The 22,941-nt window shown below is 37.3% G+C and overlaps 1 protein-coding gene across 4 annotated transcripts; it reads left to right on the top strand.

The window, feature by feature from the left end:
- Positions 1-22,917, top strand: LOC114479196 (transcriptional repressor p66 alpha-like). Of its 4 annotated transcripts, none has more exons than XM_028472747.1 (11): positions 1-255; positions 11,905-12,380; positions 14,364-14,508; positions 16,951-17,079; positions 17,144-17,221; positions 17,326-17,445; positions 18,447-18,614; positions 18,710-18,968; positions 19,422-19,867; positions 20,981-21,248; positions 22,202-22,917. In XM_028472747.1, exons 2-11 carry the CDS (start codon positions 11,908-11,910, stop codon positions 22,342-22,344), a joined length of 2,229 nt encoding a protein of 742 aa, XP_028328548.1. In that variant the 5' UTR covers positions 1-255; positions 11,905-11,907; the 3' UTR covers positions 22,345-22,917. The 4 variants fall into 4 exon arrangements, with proteins under 4 accessions (XP_028328548.1, XP_028328550.1, XP_028328551.1 ...); XM_028472749.1 differs by having other exon boundaries at positions 18,450-18,614; XM_028472750.1 differs by having other exon boundaries at positions 2-255; positions 20,981-21,110.
- Positions 22,918-22,941: the final 24 nt, after the last annotated feature.

Below are 22,941 nucleotides of genomic sequence, written 5' to 3' on the forward strand. Positions count from 1 at the left end.
TCCATGATGATCCGGTCGTCCCTGGTCCTCCCAGTGCGCATGCCCAGTAGGAGGACGCAGCGGCTCCATGTGTGTGTCGAGGCTCATTATTTGGCAACAGACGCGGTGAGGGAGTGAGGGAGGGCCGAAAAAAGAGGATATCCCCTGGATTTACAAAAAAAACACCGATTTATCTTGGTTAACATCACATTAGCCACTGACCGGTCGACCCACGGAGGACCACGGACCACCGAGGAGCCCCGGAAGTGGACTTAGGTGAGCCTGAAGTTAGTTTTTTAGTGAGTGGATCGAGGGGAGGCTTTTATTCGGACTCACCGAGACGAGACAAGCTTTTCCTCCACATTTCTGTGGCATAGAGCCGCTAATGGGCCGGGAAAGTAAGACTGGGTCACCGAACCAAAGGTTGAGGACCAGAGGAGGAGGAGGAAGGGGGTTGGGGACAGGGACCGATGTTTGGGTCTGTTTGAAATGAGTTGATGCGGATGTTGGAACAGCGGCTCGGTCCGAGTTCCGACTCGTAGGTTTTTCCCTGAGGTGAGGTGTTGAGTCCCGGTGGGACCGGGTCCCAGTGGCGGTGTGTTTGAAGTTTGAATCCTGTCCGTGTGGTTGGTGGAGCCCTCAAAGCCCCCCCGCGCCCCCCCCAAACCGGGTTTTGGTCTCTGGTCTCGGTGGTTCTGGACTGTGCGGGTGATGTGGACTCAGGGGGGTTCGAGTCCCCTGAACTGGTTTCTAGTCCTGGTTCTCTCTGCCCTGTGTGCACGTGGTCTGTTCTGTATGTGGTGGTGGAACCAGAACCAGAGCCGGGTTCGTGTTTTGTTTTTGTGAGATGGCGCTAATGTTAGCTAACACACACACACACACACACACACACACACAGAGTGAGAGAGAGAGATACACAGAAACACACACAGGGGTTTTAGGGGTGACCGAGCCGCCCCTGAACGCACCGCCGCCCCCCCAGGGTCGCTCGCGCTAGTATCTGGAAGCTAATCTTCCTACTTCTCTGACAACCATAGTCTTCCTCCTCTTAAAGCTGAACACACACACAACCACGGAATAATGCACACTTACACACACACACTCAAACACACACACAATCTTACATTCACATACACACACAGAAACAGACAAAATCACACACAGACAGTAACACACACACGGACACGCGCACACAAAATCACACAATCCTACACACACTCACACACACACACACAGAAACAGACAGTAACACACGCACACAGAAACACACTATCATCACAACCACAGAATAACACACACACACACACACACACACACACTTGTTTCCAAACTCAAAACAGTTTATTTAGACTCAAACTGACAGTGTATACGGGCTGAACTGGTTTCGTTGCTGCACTTCAAAGCTTTTAATGTTCACGTTAAACCACGTGCACTCCAGTGCTCTGTGCATGTACATTAGTTACTTCTGCTGATTTGGTTTATTAAAGCCCTAATTAACAGCACTCCTCCTGAATAACGCACTCGTCTATTCATTCTTTACACGTATAATTTAAACCACAATTACAAACTTTAATGATCACTAATTGCATTATTTTTTGCTAATGACAATTACACAAACTCACATTTACTCCCACCCCTTCACTGCTAAGGGTAGTTCAATTAACCCCTAGCCTAACCACGCACACACAAAAGGGGGGTATTTCATCAAACCCAGCTCAGGGTTAAGTCCAGGTTTAACCTGAGAGTCCGGCTCCGTTAAGCCGGGTTCTAACTGGAACGGCGGTTTCATCAACGAGAAAACACCTTGGTTACCATAGTAACACAGTTCGTGGGTCAAACCTGCTCCCGACCAGGTTTAAGCAGAAGGCTTGGCTTAAGCTGCTGACGCACTCTCATGAAACCACGTCATCATTATTAAAGAAGTCATTGCTTTAAAACACTCATTAAAGATCTACAAAAGGAAAGGAGTCAAAAAGACTTCTATTTAAAAAAAAATAAAAATACTGCTTTAATACGGTATTTTAAAAGGAAATAAACATAAAATCATGGTAAATGTTTTAATATGATTTTAAATCCATACAAATGACGATAGAATCATTGTCCAATTACATGTTTAATGTGTACCGTATTTTTAATGAGATATCACAGTCTCCATGTGTTTAAACCATCAGTAATAATATATAAGGATACGTGCGTATCCATCGTCTCCGTTTACCACACAGTATAAATATGTCTCTTCATTGATCAGAGATTAATAATGTGGATATACAGAAAGGGAGGGGCTTCAGGGACAGTCACAGGGTAGAGACTAAGGCTCCCAATGACAAAGATACACTATCGCTTTAAGGGATGTGCGCGCAGTGCACGCATCTGCACCTGCAGCATCTACATGTGACATCCAACAGCATCCAACAGCACCGCTGCTGCTCCCGCTCTTCATTTAGTGCTGAGTTCAACAAACTATTCTTCAAACACTCACAAGTTTAATAAAATGAACTGAATAAATAAATAAATAAATAAATAAAATACATATAATTTAATTGTGAGTTACATCATCTCTTATATTAAAAGCTGACATGTGTTAAAAAACTTATCGAACGCACATGATCAGTGTGTGATCACATGTTTCAGTTGTTTACTATGATAAATTGACTAAATAACACCGTCTTTTAACCCTTTACTACTTTTTTGTTTTTCTAACGTGTCCGTCATTTATTTTCACTGCTCAGTAACAGGTGACATCACATCCTGTTGGTCTCTGCATTGGCTCCTATTGGCTTCTCATTCATCGTGAAAGCTGCAGTGCATGTGTCGTCACTCTTTAAACATTAAGTCTGTGATCGATTTTGTGGGTCTTATGAGGTAGTGCACTTAAGCTAAACACTGTCAGCTGGCTTGGCTCAGCTGGGGAGCTTCAAGCTGAGAAGAGTTTGATGAAATGGTAAAAGCCAGCGTGGTCACAGACGGCTTAGCTGAACCAGGTTTAAACCATAAGCCTGGCTCTACTGAGAACACTTTGATGAAATACCCCCCACGGAGAACATGCAAACACAGACGTGATACACCTCCCACTGTGCTGGGATGTGATAAACAAATAAATGTAAAAAAAAGTACAACAGATAAGGTGCTTTCCTCTACAGTAAATACAACAAAAAAAAAACACAGAACAAAACAGCACAAATACACGAAAAAACAACACAAATGAACAAAATTACTCATAAAATAAATAAAACTACTAAATTACAGAAACATATTCAATAGGACAAAATGAAACACTCCAAATTACACCAAGAATTACTAAATGACAGCAAATTCACGGAATTGCTATGAAAACAAACAATAAGACTACAGTAATAAACAAAATCACAAAAAGAATCACTAAATGACAATAACAATTCCCAAAATCACTCAGAAAACAAACAAAACAAATACAGAAAAATATTAAAAACCACAACAAAAAAACACAAAGTTACTCTTAAAATGCAACATAACTACAGAAATACACAAAATGACAAAAAGTATCACTAAGTCACCATAAAAAATTACAAAATCACTTTGCAAACACACAATAGGACTACAAAATTACAAAAAGAACCACTATATTACAGAAACATTCCCCAAATTACTCTCAAAACACGCAATATGACTACAAAAATACACAAAGTGACAAAAATAATCACTAACAACAAAAATTGACAAAATTAACTTATTCCGAAAACATGCAAAACGGCGAAACAAATACAGAAAAAAAATTGAAAACAACTAAAAACACAAAGTTCGTTTTAAAACACAGGAGAAGTTACCCCATTAACACACAATGACCTGTTAAATAAAGAAAACGATAACAAAAAACACACAAACCCTCTGTTTTTCCTGTATTAATGCTCAGATTGGTCATTATTCTAAATAATGACATGAATGTTGATCATGTGACCCTCAGATCAGATATATAATCACATGTTTGTGGATCTGCTTGGATTTTAAAAGTTGATGGCTTTAAGTTGGAGCTGTTTTTTTAGTGTGTCCTCTTGTCTTCTGTGCTGTCATTGTCAGTTACATATTATTAGTCAGTCAGTCAGTATATATAATATAGCCCAGCTGAGATTTAGACGTTCTGTTGCATTGAAGATATCTGTATTAAAGTTCTCATGTCATGCTATTTTTCACCCATCTCCATTTGTTCTAAGAACCCTATAAACATAATGTTTCAGGTTTATTTCCCCAAACTCGCCTGTTTTAGCCTCTGAAAAGTCACTTTCTGAGCAACTCTACTCAAGCAGGCTGATTATGCATCCTACTTATGCATATTAATGAGTGGGCGTGTTTATAGACGGGGCACTGACTTTCTCCTCCCCGCACGGTGACGTAGGGCCAGAGGATGACCCACCCTCCTCCCACCCACTCATGTTGCTTTATAAACACGAGACAAAGTGTGGGGGAGGGGCGTTCACCGGTACATATATAGACTGTAGAAAATACATACATAGCACTGAAAGAAGGACGCTTAAAATGCTCATTTCTGTGGGCGTGTCTGTTTACATGTCAATCACGGCAGAGAGCTTCCTGGAGGCGTGGCTTCTCCAGCTCAGTGCCGCGTCAAATTCGTCATCAAAGTGGGAACGCGTCATCAAATTGTAGCGAGGTGTTTGGGTTCGCCCTGCAGTAAGAAAGGAGCAAATCACCCTCTAACTAACGATCAATGAAAAAAACACTTTGGGCATGTGTATGAAGCCCTAATAGCATTTTAATGATGTTTACAGCACAGAAAAGTTAACTTTGTGTAACATGGGCCCTTTAAGCTGTGGAATTGCTCCTGTAGGTTCCCAGCAGCAGGATGTCAGGAACGAGCTCTTCTGTTTTCACTATCAGAGTTTTTCTAAGACAGGAAGATCACAGTGATAGTGACCTGCTGAATTTACATTTTATAAAGGGCAACGTGTGGGATGATGCACTCTCTCTGACAGTTGCTGCACAGTACGACGTTTCACGTGGTTTATTGTCTTTGTAAAAAAAATTGTTTTTAATGTTAGCCGTGAACGACAACAAAACTCTCAATTAAATCTCAAATAATTGTTGCTTTAGAATTTTGTGTTCATACATTGTTTGATAATCAAACTTTTATTTTGAAAACCTAATTTAAATGAGTTAAGTGAGATTATATTTTGATATGGGATATATGATTATGCAGACAAGATGACAAAAAATACACAAAAATAACAGAAATTTACAGCAAAGGTACACAAAAGGACAACGAAAATATATAAAATGACAACAGAAATTAACCTAAAGTACAATAAAAATACACAAAAATAACAGAAAGAATCACAAACTACCTGAAAATAACTTGACAAAATACACAAAATTACTCAACACAATTTTAGAAGAATACACAAAAAGACAGCAAAATATATAAAATGACAGCAAAAACAAAGAAAAATTCAAAAAAACTAAAGACAAGATAACAAAGATTACACAAAAATAACGGAAATGAACAAAATTACTGCAACAATACACAAAAAAAGGACAACTAAAATATGTAAAATGACAAAACAAATACACAAATGAACTAAAAGTTGCTCAAACAGATAAAAATACACAAAATTGACCAAAAAGCACCAGACAAGACAATTACAAATACACTAAATAACAGAAATTGATAAAATACACATCAAAACTCAACAAACACACAACATTTTAGAAGAATACACAAAAGAAAAAACTAATTATATAACATGACAATACACAAGTGTAAATATATGAAGGAAATGTGTGATATTGTCCCAAAACATGCATGTGAGGCAATATTTATTTAGTGTCAGATTGTAATTTCCACTTGATTTTGTTTGATAAATAAAAAAAAAATATTCATTCACATTATAGAAAGTGAATTCTGTATTTTCCGTCTATTTATTTTTTACTTTTTATTCTTATATTCTTTATTCTTATTCTAATTTAAAATTTTTATTCACATTTTAATGTTTTTTTTTTTAAAAAAAATTCTATTGTTTGTTTTAATTGTATTTGTATTTTTTAATTGTTTTACAATACTAGTACAGTGCCTGTTGGAAGTATGTATTCATATAGTGGGAGCTTAAGTAGAGTTGTCAATTATGGCCAAATGAGTATGTGTATAAATATTTAGTTTTGTGTATTTTAACTCATTTTCATATTTTTGTTGTAGTTTGGTGTATTTTTCTGTAATGTATGTTTTTTGGAGTCATTTTGTGTGTTTTTGGAGCCTTTTTGTATATTTTTGTGCATTTCTGTTGTCATTTTGTGTGCTTTTTGTATAAATATTGTTTATTTTTTTTGTTTTATTTTACTCATTTAGTATATTTTTATTATAAATACCTTATGCGCGGGGCGGTGTTTAGCTCAGTGGGTAGAGCGCCCGCCCCATCTACAGAGGCTATAGCTCCTCACCTGCAGCGGGTCCAGGTTCGATTCCCGGCCTGGGACCCTTTCCTGCATGTCATTCCCTGCTCTCTCTCACCCCCTTCCTGTCTAGCAACTGTCATATAAAGGCCACTAGAGCCAAAAAAATCCTTAAAAAAAAAAAAAAAAAAAAAAAAAAAAAAAAAAATAAATACCTTATGCGTGATGAGGACGTGTTTTGAGATGTGCGTGTGTGCGTCTCGCTACCTGTCTTCCTGGTTGCCGTGTGGGACCCTCTCCATCGCTCCTCCATAGGTTCTCTCACACACACGCACGCACGCACACGCAGCAGCCGCGCGCATGCACATACTCCGTCACAGGTTGTTGAAATGCGTGTCTGATGCCCAGTGCGTGAGACTTGAGAGAAAAATAAAACTGACCCGGAAGTACCACAACGCAATCGAAATTGGGAGTCGTAATTTCAAAACAAAATGAAAATAAACATTTTGTTTCACACTTAAATAACTTTTAGCAGTACAAAAACGTTTTTAAGATTGACCTTATTTTGTGGACTGGAGGATTGTCTGCTTCTACGGATTATTAGAGGTTTTAAATGAACAGATTGGTGCACTAGCGCCCCCTCACACTGAGGTCAAAAGCTGAATAGGTTTCACTTCTGGGTAAACATGAGTGTACCGTCCCAGCTTAATAAAATTAAAATAAATGTTTTGCAACACCAAATAAGTCCAAAATAACGGATGCACACACCCGGGCTATGTGGAAACTGTTAAAAAAGTTTCAGGTCGAACAGACACCGTGTTGGGGAGAAGTTCGCTCCGCACACACACGCGCACGCAGAACTTCCTTGATTTAATAGAGAGATTATTTTATTTTATTTTTTACTGTAATGTATGCACTTAATTAATAGTCTTGTAGTTAATTATGTACATTTTCTTTTTTCATTATTTTCTTTGTTTATCGTTTTTTCTATCTGTAATATTTCTCGAGCTTCTGTAACAAAGTAATTTTTGCCCGGGATTGATAAAGTACATTGTGATTTAAATTCTGTTTTCCATGATTATGTAAATTTAGTCCTTATACCTGTGTACAGTGGTGTGTAGGTAACAGTGTGTTTATTGCTTACCATTTGTAGCTTTTTTTTTACGGATGATTCAAAGTCTAACAACATTCTCAGGATGTTGTTTTTGTTGTTTGAGCTTCAAAAGAACTTTAATGATAAAAGTTACTAATTAAAACTAGTGTCCGTGTTACGTAAGCTGAGCTAACGCACAGCTTTAACAGCTTTTATCAAGCATGGTGGTGGAGGGGGGATTTTTATTGCCTCTTTGTGGTGATCTGGAATGAACCGTCGGTTGTTCACATGAACAAAGAACTTGTGAAGTGTAACAATAAGCATGTGTTAAAGGACCTAAATGGCATTAGGTCCATTCATCTAATGCCCTAAAAGACTAAAAAACACATGGATTTACAGAAATATACACAAAAGGACAAGAAAAAACATGAGACATATACAAAAATACACAACATGACGACAGAAATACACAAAATGAACCAAAAAACAGACAAGACAACTACAAATACTCAAAAATAACAGAGAAATTTACAAAATCACAGCAAAAATACACAAAAGGACAACGAAAATATATAAAATGACAACAGAAATACACAAAATTAACATAAAGTTGCAAAAACAGATAAAAATACACAAAATTAACCCCCCAAAAATTCAAGATTACTAAAAGAAAAATATACAAAAATAACGAAGAAATTGACTAAATGATTCAACAAACATACAACATTTCAGAAGAATACACAAAGGGAAAACAAAATATATAAAATGACAGCAGAAAAAAACAAAATGACAACAGAAAAACACAAAATTAAGCAAAAAGACAGATAAGATGACTAAAACTCCAAAATTACTCCAAAAACACACAATAAGACTACAGAAATATAGAAAATGATCAAAAGAATCACTGAATGAAGATAAAAAGAAAAGCTAAATACACAAAGTTACTCCAAGATAACGACAAATGACAACAAAATGAGTAACTCCATAAACACATATAATGACCTGAAAAAAACACAAAATGACTCTTAAGTCATAACACACAAAATTGTAACAAAAAGTTTTTGTTTCCTGTTTTAATCATCTGATTGATCATTATTATTCTAAATGCTGATATTTCCAGTAGAACAGAGATGTTGAAATATATCTAAGCATCGTCTAAAATATCAGCATCAGTTTTATTTAAAAACATTTGCAACCTGACTACACAGTATGATAAATATTGTGGCTCTACAGTCAGGTTTTTGTTCTCGTTGCACAAAGATGTGACACAATGCAGAGGATAAATAGATGATAAGAACACTTTGCTGATGCAGCAGTTTTGCAAGGCCGTGTAGCTGCAGCAGTGTGTGATCCTCTGGAGGGATATAGAATTATGTGTTCACAAAGTATAGATCTGTGTGTGTGGGGTGGGGGGGGGGTTGTACTGTAACTGGTGCTGCTGTGAGGAATGCTAGTGACACATCACCGACAGGATAAATAAATAAAAACACTCCATGGAGCAGGAAGAGGAGATAGTGATAGTGAAAGGAACCTGACGCTGGATTAAAGAATAGTCAAATACACACACAGTGCTACGACGGTGCTCGGCTAATGGATGGGATTGAATCACGCTAATGCTAACGGTCGCTAACCCTCCACTACAGCGGCTCACGCCATCGATCGATAAACATTCATAAAATATGTTAAGATTTCATTTATTCAGACTTTTTTTTTTTTTTTTTACTTTGATCTCCTGACACGTTTCATCAGTCAACTGCCAGTCTTCTTCAGAGGCATCTGCTGATCACTTTGATGTGTCCTTGACTTATAATTATAATAATTCTTCTTGTTCTTGTTGTTGTTCTTTTTCTTCTTCTTCTTCTCTATTAAAAATAACAAATTGATCAATGACATTTTTTTTTAAAAAACGTGATTTTTTTAATATTTTTTATTTTTTACTACTATTCCTTCTCAATGTTTCCGGCGTGCCCCTGAGGAAATTTTGAAAGGGAAAATCGGATAAAATGTGTTTCAGATTTTTGTCGTCAATTATTAAACAACCAGGGACTACCAGTTTATTATTATTATTATTATTATTATTATTGTAAAGGTTAGACTGGTGACGTTACAGCAGGAATCGGTCGGTTTTTATTAGAAGTGCTTGGTTGAGTTTTTACTTTTAGATCCTGAAATACTTTTTGTGTGTGTGTGTGTGTGTGTGCGCGCACGTGTATGTGCGTGTGCTTGAAGAAACTGCCGTGGAGATGAAATATGACACCTTTCAGCCATTCATTCATCCTCCATTACAACGATAAGGTCAGTTTCAGCTTCAGATTGAGGACTGGATGTGTGTGTCTGTGTGTGTTTTGTGTGATGGTTTGTGTGGGGGGGGTTGGTAATATATAATCCTCACCCACCGTTTCCTATTCACAGTATCTAAATTAAAAATGTGACGTCATCAACACACACACACACACACACACTCCCTTAATGGCTGCTCCAGCACCTGAGGGGTTAAAAACAGCTTCAGCTTCTCTTGCACACACACACACACACACACACACACACACACACACACACACACACGAACCAGCCGGTTCAAACTGGTTCTGGGGGGGAAAGTGCTTTGTGCGTCCCAGTGCATTGTGGGAAGGGTCGTGTCATGTGTGTCAGAGTAATAATAATAAAACTTTCTATTTCATTATCACATGATTCACTGTGTGTGTGTGTTTATTGTGAATCAGTGCATCCTCGGTACACACCGTGTGTGTGTGCGCGTGTGCGTGTTTCCTTGCTGCCAGAACCAGAACAGGAAGAGGTTCTAAGGGTTAATTGTACTCATTTTCCCCCAACAAGTAAAAACATAGTTTCCAGAGTTGTAGAGCCTTGGGCTTGAACTCACTGTGGTACAGCAGAGCAACATAAAGTTTGATTGCTTAGAGCATGGAGTTCTCAACCTTGGGTTCAGGACCCCATTTAAGGTCGCAAGACATTGGGAGGGGGTCGCCAGATGCCTTCAAGTAATATATTTAGAAAAAAACACATCATGAGAGTAAATACACAAAATGACACCAAAAGCGTACAAGATGACCATATAAACCCTGACAAAATGCACGACATGAGTAAAATGCACAAAACACACAGAATGCTTCAATGACAACAAAAAAATGACAACAAAAACACACAAATGTTGTCGATAATGTGAATCAGACAATCTCGTTTTTGTGGACCCCGCTGTGATAAAAGTTTGTAGGATTTGTTGCTTTATTCATTGAAGTTGACGACTCAGTTCTGAAGGAGTCAAAGAAAGTTCTGTGAGGATGATGTCACCATCGACTTGTTCCTTAAAAATAAATCAGTTGAATATGAATACATACATTGATAACGTATCAGATTTAGAGCAAGGTGGAGATCCAGTTCATTTACTCTCTCCCACACACACACACACACACACACGTTTTGTTTTTAACTGAGCACTTATCTTGTTTATTTAGCTTTTTGGTTTAGACTTACTTGGATAATTGGATGTTTTGAGCATGTGCTCGAGTCAACATTGTGGTCATGTGACCATGGTGATTCAACATGTTTTGTCTTAGGAAGCGGGGTGATCACTCAGATTGTGTCCCCTGAAGCTCATTGAAGGTCAGTTTGCTTGTCCTCCAGACTAAATATAAGTCTGATTGATACTGATCTGATCTGGGGAGTTTAGAGCCTCCATCTATCCATCCATTTTCAGACCCGCTCTGTCCTATTTCAGGGTCGCGGGGAGTTTAGGGTCCGATAGTGGAAAACGGAAGGAAAATATACAAAATGGGAACAACACTCAAACAAAACTGCAACAAAAACACACAAAACAACAAAAAACTTGCATAATGAAAGAAAGGTATACAAAAACGGAAAAACAAAAATATGCAAAATAACCCCCCTCCAAAAAAAAAACACAAAACAAACAGTAACAAACAAAAATGTACAAAATGACAGAAAAATATACAAAACGGGAACAAAAAATATGCAAAATGACTCCAAAACATCCAACAAAATGGCAACAAAAACACACAAAACAACTAAAATATACAGAATGACAGAAAAATGGCTCCAGAACGACCAAACTGACCCATTATCATTAGATGCTAACAGAAAGCTAACACAAGAGGAAGGTTACGTTTTATAGGCCTATTTATGAAAGGATCAGTAATTGTGATTGATTGTATTAAAACTTTAGTAATTGAAAATGTAATTGTAATTTACTTTCACTGGAAAAATAATTGTAATTTATTTGTAATTGGAAAAACACTGGTCAACATAATTGAGTTGTAATTGAAGATGGATAATTGAAGACGTAATGTAACTGACCACACTACAGGTACAATTTAAAATCGGGTTCCAATGTGACACAAAATGCCTCGCATGCAAATGTTTTTACATGTGAATATTTATGCTGTTATAGCAGTTTTAAAAATCTCCTATTCTGTATTTAGGGGATGTCTGAGGAGGCGGCCCGTCAGACCCGCAGCCAGAAGAGGGCGCTGGAGAGGGAGGCTGCCCCCCTGTCCGACTCAGAGAATGAAATCAAAAAGCCTAAAGTGGACGTGTGTGAGCTCACTGACCCAGGGTCTGGACTAACTGACCAGGACACTACAGACAGGACTCTAACAGACCCACAGAAACAGGAACAGGAGGGGGAGGAGGAGAAGGAGAGGGGGCGGAGCCAGCCTCCACCTCTGGACCTGCCCCCGCTCTCTCCGCCCACAAAGGACGATGGGAACATTGTCATCAAGAGACATCAGACGGATGAACACGCCTCGGACAATCAGAGTGTGTCCAACGACTCACGGACGCAGCTCCGACACACAGAGACCAAAGCCTCCATCATGGTTGCCACGGAGATGAAAGCCACCATCAAAGTGGAACTTCAGACCGGAGAGCAGCCTGTGGACATGAGTACCTCCAGAGGGTGGGAACTATTTTTAAACTTTGTTTATCTTTAAATAACTTCAACTGCTACTTGCTTATCCTGTACAACAGGAAACTGTCATTATAAATACTACATCATTATTAGACCACATTCCTTCTCTTTATACAGTGTACACTCAGGAAATAATAATTTGTTGAACTTATTTAATATGGTTATGGCAATGATTTCCACCAAACTCAGTTGTGTTAGAACTAATTCAGCAGTAATATTAAAATGGAAATAAGTTAGTAAAGTGCAAGCAAAAACATTTAGTGTCCAGCTAACTTAAACATTAATTCATTGGACTCAGTTCTGTAAATATAATTCAACTGTATTTAGCAAGACCAACTAAACCAAATCATAACCAACTTCAATAAGGGTGGTAATACTGTATTTAACTGGTTTTTCATTATCCTAATTATATTAATTTGAAGTAGACCCACTAAACCCTATTATGTCAATGATTTTCCACATGGTGTAGATAAGTTAAATTAAAATCAAAAACTCCGGTTCTGTGAGAAACTAAATGTGTTATCAATTTATTTAGAAAAATTATAACAATCTAAACCGTTTTTTTAATTTTATTTACCAGTATTTAAAATCCAAAATGACACAGAAATGCCTTACATGCATGTTTCGGGACAATATCACACATTTACATGCTGTTTTTGCCCTGAGGTGACTGAATGTTTGGCAAGTGTAACCAATAAAACTTTGCTCATAATCTCTTCAAAATGGTTTGAAAGAAAAAAAAAAAAAAAAATGACTCAAAAATATTCAAAACAACTACAATAAGATACAAACAAAAACTCCCAAAATACACAAAGCAACAAAAATATGCAGAATGACAGAAAAATACTGTATACAAAACAGGAGCAAAAATATGCAAAATTACTCCAAGACCACCCGACTAAAACACACAAAACAACAAAATATATACAGAATGACAGGAAAATATACAAAACGAGAACAAAAATATGCAAAATGCCCCAAAAACACCCCACAAAATTGCAACAAAAGTACAAAAAATCGATCATTTCTACTTTCGGAAAATATCTTAAAATCTAATAATCAGTCAAATCAGGCCTTTTTACACGTGCAAATGTTACTTTCGCTTTTTTAACTTTCAAAAAGTTGCAAACGTGCAGTTAACATACATACAGATAATTGATCAATAAGATGTTTTAAAGATATGTTGCTTTTTTTTTTTTAAAAAAATCACTTTAACAACTTTTCTCACTTACTTTTCTCTGTCAAAGTGAGTTTTTAAAACATGTTTTGTGTGTGAAAACGTTCAATCCTGTCCTTCTCACCACCATTTCCCCTCCACTCTCCACCTGAACCCTAAAAGTCTCTTTGCACAAAATGAAGTTGCGTCCCAAACTGGTTCCAGCCGGCTGTTGCCATGGTTACCGCCGTAGAAGGAGCAGGGAGGGGAGGGGTGAAGGAGCGAGTCACGTGACCGTGACTTTGAGGTCATGTGACTTATTGTGGCAGTGATTAGTCCACAGGAAGTGATGATAGTGGTGTTAAGTCAGAGGACGGACGGACACACACACACACACACACACACACACACACACACACACACACACAAACACAGACTCCTGAAATACACAAAACAATAAAAACATACACGATGAGAACAAAGTATACACAATGACTTAAAAAACAAACAAAATTCACAAAGTAACAATAAAAACACACAAAATTACAACACAAAAATCTATAAAAACACATGCAATGAGTCCTGAAATACACAAAATAATAAAAACGCACAAGATGAGAAGAAAATACACAAAATAACAAAAAAAACAAACAAAATTTTACAAAATAACAACACAAAATGACAACACAAAACATCAATAAAAACACGCACAATGAGTTCTGAAATACAAAAAATAATAAAAAATGAAAGGATTCATTTGTTTTGTCCCACAATAGTCTAATGAGTGTCTTTGTCCTTCTTCTAATTCTGTGCAGCATAAAAAAAGAAAAGCGTCCTCTGTCTCCTGATGAAGACGACGATGATGATGATGATGTCATCATCTTGTCAGATAACGACTCAGCGAGTCCTCCAATGAACGGGCTGAGTCACTGCAGAGAGTTGGACACGGACCTGCTGATGGTGAGGTCACACACACACACACTACAGACCACCACCGTGACCTTTGACCTTTGACCTCACCACCTGCCCAAGAACATTTATCATCGTTGAAACCATGAAGTGGCTCAGCTTAATGTTTAACCCACAAATGGACGACTTTTATTCATGTCAGCATTAGGAGTGTGACAATATCTCGATACGGCAATATATTGCGATATTTTTCCGCACGATCAATTATTGATCGATTTAATTTTTTTATTTATTTATTTTTTTCAAAACCTTTTCTGCTTTTTCACTAAAATGTGCTGGTACGTCTTCACAGAAATGTTGTCACTAGGGCTGGGCGATATGGCCTTTTATAAATACCGCGATATTTTTAGACCATGTCACGATACACGATATATATCTCGATATTTTGCATTACCCTTGAATTAACACTTTGATGCACAAAATCACACCAGTATGATGATTCTATATGTCTACATTAAAACATTCTTGATCATACTGCATTAATATATGCCAATTTTAAACTTTCATGCAAAAAAGGGGATATCACAACTAAGTCAAAGTTGACATAACTGTATTTATTAAACAGTGAGTGGCTCAAACATAAAATTGTCAACAGAAAGTGCACGTTCTGTGCAAAATTGTCACAGAGACATTTCAAAACAAGACATTAGTGCAGGATGCAACTCACATGGCATTTCAAAACACAAAATTAAAGTGCACTTTTTGTACATAATGCCACTACAATATTTTAAAAACAAATAGTGCCCTTTTGTGCATGTTGTCATTAAGATGACATTTCAAAACAACACTAAATTTAAGTGCACCTTTTGTGCATAATGCCACTAAGATATTTAAAAAAAATATATATAATACACTTTTGTGCAGGATGTCACAGGTCATTTCAAAATCAGTAAAATAAAAAATAGCTGCATAATAGGAAATCAAATGGTGGAAAAGAAAGTGTATGGTATTTTTAATTTCACAATCCTATGGCTTCAAAGACAATACCTAAACATAAAAGTTAATCTACAAACAAGCATAAAAAATAAAATAAGCTTAACTTGATAACCTAAGTAATCTTCGATGCTGGACAGGACAAGAGAAGAAAAAAAAATAATTATAAAAAAAAAAAAAAAAAAAAGTCCGCGAGTTTAACGATATGGTCATTTTCAACACCGCACAGACTACAAGCTGCGATATATCGAGTATATTCGATATATCGCCCAGCTCTAGTTGTCACTGTTTGTTGAAGGAACCAATATATTGTTTACTGGAATATTGCACTATAATGGTGTCACTGGTAAGAAAGACCCTGTTTACACAAAGCACTATTGGAGATACTTATTCATTTACATTGGTATGTTGACACATTTACAGAAATGTTCTCTGTTCATTGGACACTTTTTCAATGTATTGTCTTTCAGAGATGTAAAATAAAAATTGTATCTTTTCACTTAATCTATTTTTATCTTATGTCATAGATTATCGTAGATTGATTTCTGACCAATATATCGATAATCGCAGTATCGTCATATTGTGAGATAATCGTTATCGTGAGCTTTGTATCGCGTATCGTATCGTGAGGTACTCAGAGGTTCCCACCCCAAGTCAGCATTAGAATAATAACCAATCTGAGCATTAACACAGAAAGTTACTGTTTTTATTTCATTTTTTTGTATTTTTTGTGGTTTTGTATCTTTTTCAGTTATTTCCATGCACATTTGTTGTCATTTTGAATTTTTATGTTGTTTTGTGTGTTTTGGAGTTTTCTCCCATTTGATTTTTTTTTAAGTAATTTTGTGCTCATTTGTTGTCCTTGTGTGTATTTTTCTGTAATTTTGTGTTTTTATAATCATTTTTTATATTTTTCTCTCATTTTGTGCGTTTTTGTTGATGTTTTGTCTATTTTTCAGTTATTTCCGTGCATATTTGTTGTCATTTTGAATATTTCTGTTTTGTTTTTTTTAAGTATTTATTGTTTCATTTCAATGTATTTATTTATTTTAAATTAATTTTTTATTTAAATTAAATTGTTTATTATTTGTCTTTCAATTTAATTATTTTTTTAAATGAAGTTATTATTTAATTTACATTTATGTAATATTTAATTTAGGTTTTTTTGTGGTTTTAGTTGATTTTGGGAATCATTTTTGTGTATTTTTGTTAGGGTTTTTTTTGTGCTTTTCAGTTATTTTCATGTATATTTGTTGTCATTTTGTGTTGTTTTAGTTGCTTTTTGAGTAATTTTTGTGTAATTTTGTTATTGATTTGTGTGCTTTTCATTTGTTCCTGTGCACATTTGTTGTCTTTATGTGCATTTTTCTGTCATTTTTGTGCGTTTACCTTGAGTGCCGCCAGTTTCCGTCTTGGATTAAACCCCAATAGTGCGTCTTGGAGTCATGAACAGCTAAATGTGGGATGGAACATGAATGATTTGAGTGTGTATGTGTGCAGAAAAGCAGCCCAGTGGAGAGAGAGAGGATCATTAAGCAGCTGAAGGAGGAGCTGAGGCTGGAGGAGGCAAAGCTGGTGCTGCTGAAGAAACTCAGACAGAGTCAAATCCAGCGCGACGCTCAGCAGAAGGTGAACATCAAGCCACACCCCCACACGGGAAGTGACTCTAACCTTCCGTCGTCTTTTTTTTCAGACTTCAAACTCATCCAACACTTCTGCTCCCCCTCCTTTAATACGAGGAACCAATACAAACAATAAAGTCTCTCCACAGGTGAACACACACACACACACACACACAAACACATACACACACACACACACACACTCAGTAGGTTTAAGTTAAGCTCAAAGCAAGTGTTGGCTTTATTCAAACAGATTCTGACAGGAAGGAGTTCAGGAACCGTTATTCCACCTCCGTTGGTGAGAGGAGGGCAGCAGCTTTCATCCAAACATGGAGCCCAGGTCATCATGCCAACGCTGGTCAGAGGCTCACAGGTACCAGTAACACATCCATTATCCAACGTGTCGTTTCAAGGAGAAAGTGAGGGGAGATCTCCTGTCTGTGAAATGGAATGAAGTGGAATGAAAGTTAAAAAATTAGACCAAAAACACATAAAATAAGAGGAATAATGTACTAAATGGTACCAGGAAGACACAAAATGACAGAAAAATACATAGGATGAAAGAATAACAGAAAAACAACAATGAAAACAAGCAAACATACAAAAATGACAGTAAAAACAGACAACGTGAGAGAAGGATTTGATGACACCAAAATTACACTAAACAATACTAAAAACACACAACATGAGAGAAGGATTTACTAAACCATACAAAGAACGCACAGAATTACACAAATTGATTATCAAAAATCACACAAAGTAACAGAAAAATATGTAAGATGACAGAAAATAACACATTTCACAAAATAATATTGAAAACAAGCAAACATACAGAAAATGACAGTAAAAACACACAAAATGAGAGAAACATTTACTAATTGATACTAAGAACACATAAACAATGAAAAAAAGCACACCGAAATGTTTCCAAAAACACACAAATTGTGCCCAAAAATACACACAACAAAAATACAAAAGACAAAAGAACAAATACAGAGGACAACCAGAAACAAACTAAATAAGAGAAAAGTTTACTAAATGATTCAAAGAACACACAAACACTGATAAAATCACACAAAATAACAGCAAATTTAGCAAAAAAACAATGAAAACAAAAGCAAAAATACACAAAATGACATTAGAAACACACAAAATGAGTGGAAAGGAAAAGTGCTGAAAACTGTCAATAGAACCTTCATTACAGAAAACGAGGTGAACTAGAAAGTTAGGATTTTTCTGCTCCTTTAAGCAATACACACTTGATATTTCAGTGGGTCACATTTTTACTGAAAACAACTGTCGTGGTCTTGTTTCCTGGACCTGTTTCCTGGTTTGTGTCCTGGTCTGGTTCAGTCCGTGTCTGTGTCTCCACAGCAGATCCAGGCGCTCCGTCAGCAGCAGCAGCTGGGGGCCTCTGGAGGCTCGGGGGCGGGGCCTCCTCCCCTGCTGGGGGGCTCCAGAACCTTCACCACGGCCCAGGGTCAGACGGGCCTGGTCCAGCAGGGCCTCCTCAGAGTGGGCAGCAGCAACTCCAACTCACTGGTTGGTCCCTCACTCACTGCTTCTCTTTAAACATTGGAGACACATGTTCACCTCATGTTTCTGACCTTTTCTTCTTCTCCTCCTCTTCCTCACAGGGTTCTTCATCTGGTTTGAAAGGCTCTTCTTCAGGAAACAGCATCTCCCTCGTGGGTCTGAACGACTCTCCAGCTAGCCGTCAGGCCGCGGCTAAGCTAGCCCTTCGTAAACAACTAGAGAAAACCCTGATGGAAATCCCCCCTCCCAAACCCCCCTCCCCAGACTTTAACTTCATGCCCTCAGCGGCAAACAACGAGTTCATCTACCTGGTGGGACTGGAGGAGGTGGTGCACAACCTGCTGGACTCCATCCACAGGAGTATGTCCGCTTCCTCATTTCAATCACTGTTTTATCTCAATTTATTTATTATTTCATTTAGATGTATTTATTATTTTATTTAAATTTATTTATTTTAAATATTTTTACTATTTTATTTAAGTTTATGTATTTATTATTTTATTTAAATTTATTTATGATTTTATTTCGATGTATTTTTTTTATATACATTTATTGTTTTATTTTATTTCCATGTATTTATTATTATTTTTTATTTCCTTTTATTTAATATTCTTATTTCGATTTATTTTTTATTTAATTTAAATGTATTTATTATTTTATTTCAATGTATTATTTTATTTTCATTTATTTGATGTTTTATTACAATTTATTTCTTTTATTTCAATACATTTATTATTTTATTTCTATTTAATCTTTATTTTATTTGTATTATTTCTGGTTGTTTGATGTGTTGATGATATGTGTGTGTTCCAGGTAAAACAGGGAGGCCTCTGGTTAGGAACGTTCTCAAAGAGCCCTTCACCTGCACACAGTGCAGCACTGACTTCACCTGCCAGTGGAGGCTGGACAAAGCAAAGGGCGGAGTCACACTGTGCGAGGACTGCATGTCGTCCAATCAGAAGAAGGCTCTGAAGGCCGAGCACACCAATAGGCTGAAGTCGGCCTTCGTCAAAGCTCTGCAGCAGGAGCAGGAGATCGAACAGCGACTCATTCAGACCACGATGACGAAGACCACGACGAAGGCTGAGCAGGTGGCGACTCAGCAGATGAAGCAGGTGCAGGCCAGACTCTCCGCCCTCCAGCAACAGCAGCACCAACAGGCTAGAGGCTCCGCCCCCCATCAGCACCAACACCACCAACACCACCACCAACAGGCCAACAGAGCCTCCAACATCCTCCACCATCACACCATCAAACAGGTGGGAACACACCACTGTTTATATTTCTGAATGTTTTTTTAACAATTTGAGCCCATTTTTGCTTATTTTTTTACCCTTTTTCTGCAACTACACCAAACTTTCCATATTTTAACCTATTTTCATCACTTTTTCTTGCCATATTTTTGCTCCTTTTACTGTATTTTTCCTTCATTACTCCCATTTCTGCCATTTCTCAATCAAATTTCAATGCCTTTTCTGCACATTTTTTCCACTTTTATGACATGTTCACCACTTATAAACCCTTTCCACCACTTTTCCACCTAATGTCATATATGTTGACCCATTATTGTGACTTTTAACCTCTTTTCACTATATTTCATGCTTATTTTTGCCAATTTAACCACATTCACTATTTTGTCATGCTGACACTTAAAAACTGTTTTTATCACTTTTTTGTCTGTTTTTATCCACTCTAATTTGCAACTTTTAACCTATTTCTGTGGTTTTTAAAATCCCATTTCCCACCTTTTCCACCTTTTAAAAAAAAAAACAAAAAACTTTTAACCCATTTTATTTCTGCTTAAAACAATCATTTACATCTTTAAGATGCTATATACTATGGTAAATAGGTAGTAGTCACAGGATTACATGTTCATCAATCAAACCTTAACATCAACTCTCACAACTGCTTCATGCCATCAAAATACAAGATTAAAAAAAGACAAGACAGTCAAAGATCCCAAGTGATGCACGTTTGAAGTATTTCAGGATATCAGCTGATTGGCTGGTAACAATTGGAATTATTTGTGTTACCCAGAAATTGGGAGTAACTTTAAATAAATGTTTCATATCTCCAAATAATATAATTAAAAACCAGAGCATTTCAACACACAAAATGACATGAAAAATACACAAGTTGACAATAAAAAAAATAACAAAAAAATAAACAACAACCAGAAATACAAAGAAAGATGCCACCGAAATTACACAAAATTACACTAAAAACACACAAAACGTGTCCAGAAAAAAACAGAATTACTGAAAGTTACACAAAAGACGAAAAAAATATTTAGTATTTGAGTTACATTGTAGAAATGTAGGAAATTTCTAGAACTTAAGCCTGGTGTTTTTCTACATTCTTGTGTGTCTCAGCAGAGCTCCCAGGGCCACGTGTCCCGTGGCGTCTCCTCCGTTGGGGGGGTCAGAGGCGTCCCCCACTCCTTCTCCTCCTCGTCCCAGCTGCAGAGTGCCGTGGCGGCCGCCGCTCTGGTCAGTCGGCCAGGTAAGCATGCCCACGTTCCCCAGCGCTCTGTGCAGAGTTCAAAGGTCAGCAGCAGCGGATTCCCCGGCCACAGGAACGCCAGCGGGGGGGGCGGGGCCTCGGCCGCTGCCTGGAGGAAGCAGAGCCACGGCAACACAGGTAGTGAACCAGTGAAACCAGTACGACTCCAGCCTCTGTCACTACAGTAGCCCCCACCACCTCCTCCTCATCCTGGGGAGGGAAACACCCCCACTCTAACGACAGCCAATCAGATTCTCCAAATACAACCCCCCCCTTCTGTGCGGTGGATTATTTTATTTTCTTCTTTAAAGTTATTTCAATTGTTCTAAAAGGAATTTCCAAGTGTTATTGAAACAATAAAAAACACAACAGGACAGGCATAGGCAACTGTCGGCCCGGGACCCACATGAGGCCCTCCGTCTGATTTAGTTCAGACCCCCAAAAAAATCAACCATATTACTCAAAAACACACAGAATGAAAAATGTCAGTATAAACACACAAAATAGAAAGATTTAATAATGACACAAAACGATACTAAAAACACACAAAATGAGAGAAAGATTTACTAAATTATACCAATAACACACATACAATGGCAAAAACACACAAAATTAGAAAAACTTACAAAACAACAATAAAAACAAGCAGAAACATACAGAAAATAACATTGGAAACATACAAAATGTGTCCAAAAACACAAAATGACAGAAAAATATACAAGATAATGAAAAAAAAGACAATGAAAACAAGTAAACGTACACAAAATGACACTAGAAATACACACAATGAAAGAATATACTAAATAATACCAAGAACACAAAATGTCCAGAAACACACAAAATGACTAGAAAAATACACAAAACAACAATAAGAACAGCCGAACATGCATAAAATGACACCAAAATCACACAAAATAAGAGACAATTGTAATCATTTGGAAGCTTCTTTCTGTGACTTGGTGTGTGTGTTTGAATCCCTGCAACGTTTAATAAGGAAATGTAAATGTTTTTGTGTCTAGTCCGTCCTGATTAAGTTTGTCGTGTATCAAACTCTTTACTCTGCTTCTTCTTCTTCTGTGGTGCGTGTGCAGGCGTGACCATGGCGTACGTCAACCCCAGTCTGACGGGTCACAAGGCGTCTGGTTCAGTGGACGCTCGTCAGAGGGAGTACCTGCTGGACATGATCCCCTCACGCTCCTCCATCTCTCAGACTGCTGCAAACACCTGGAAATAAACTCTGCTGCTGCTCCACAGCTGCTCCACAGGACCGCCAAGCAATTACAATCCCTGAGTGAATAAACACTCCTTTATTTCCTTTGTGTGTTCCTTGAGGTTTTAAGTCACGTTGTTGTTATTTTTCATGTTTCACCATGTTTGCCACATTAGGCTCCTCCCCCTGGCCTTTAATCACAGATGGATTCACCCTCAAACGTTCAAAGCAAATAAAAAAACTAAATACGACTCTTTCTTTTGCTTTTTTAAATTCAAGTTGTACAATTTTCCATCACCTGTGTAGCTTTTGAATTTATTATTTATTTTTGGACTGGTGTTAAATTAATTCTGTATGAGGGCTGTTTATTTTTTTTAACCCCGCCCCTTTTTTTATTTTTATTTTTATTGTTTTAACAGCATGCCGACCCGCCATCTCTAAATATTATAATGTTTATTTTGCTTATTTTACCATAATGTTCACATTGTTAAAGTCATTTTGGAGGAGCCGAACTCTTCATCCTCGTCATCCTCAGCAGTCCAATCATCTTATTGCTTTGTACAAAACTTAGGTTGAAGTTTATTTGTTTTCTTTTTTTCCCCCTAGCTCCTTAAGAAAGAA

This window comes from Gouania willdenowi, chromosome 17 (assembly GCF_900634775.1).
Source record: "Gouania willdenowi chromosome 17, fGouWil2.1, whole genome shotgun sequence".
Taxonomy (NCBI): Eukaryota; Metazoa; Chordata; class Actinopteri; order Blenniiformes; family Gobiesocidae; genus Gouania; species Gouania willdenowi.

Bases quoted from the DNA above. Each gene is read 5' to 3' on its own strand.
- LOC114479196 (XM_028472747.1), top strand. From the start codon at position 11,908: ATGTCTGAGGAGGCGGCCCGTCAGACCCGCAGCCAGAAGAGGGCGCTG. The intron at 18,615-18,709 runs GTTGGTCCCTCA...TCTTCCTCACAG, and splicing joins GCAGCAACTCCAACTCACTG to GGTTCTTCATCTGGTTTGAA. The intron at 18,969-19,421 runs GTATGTCCGCTT...TGTGTGTTCCAG, and splicing joins GCTGGACTCCATCCACAGGA to GTAAAACAGGGAGGCCTCTG.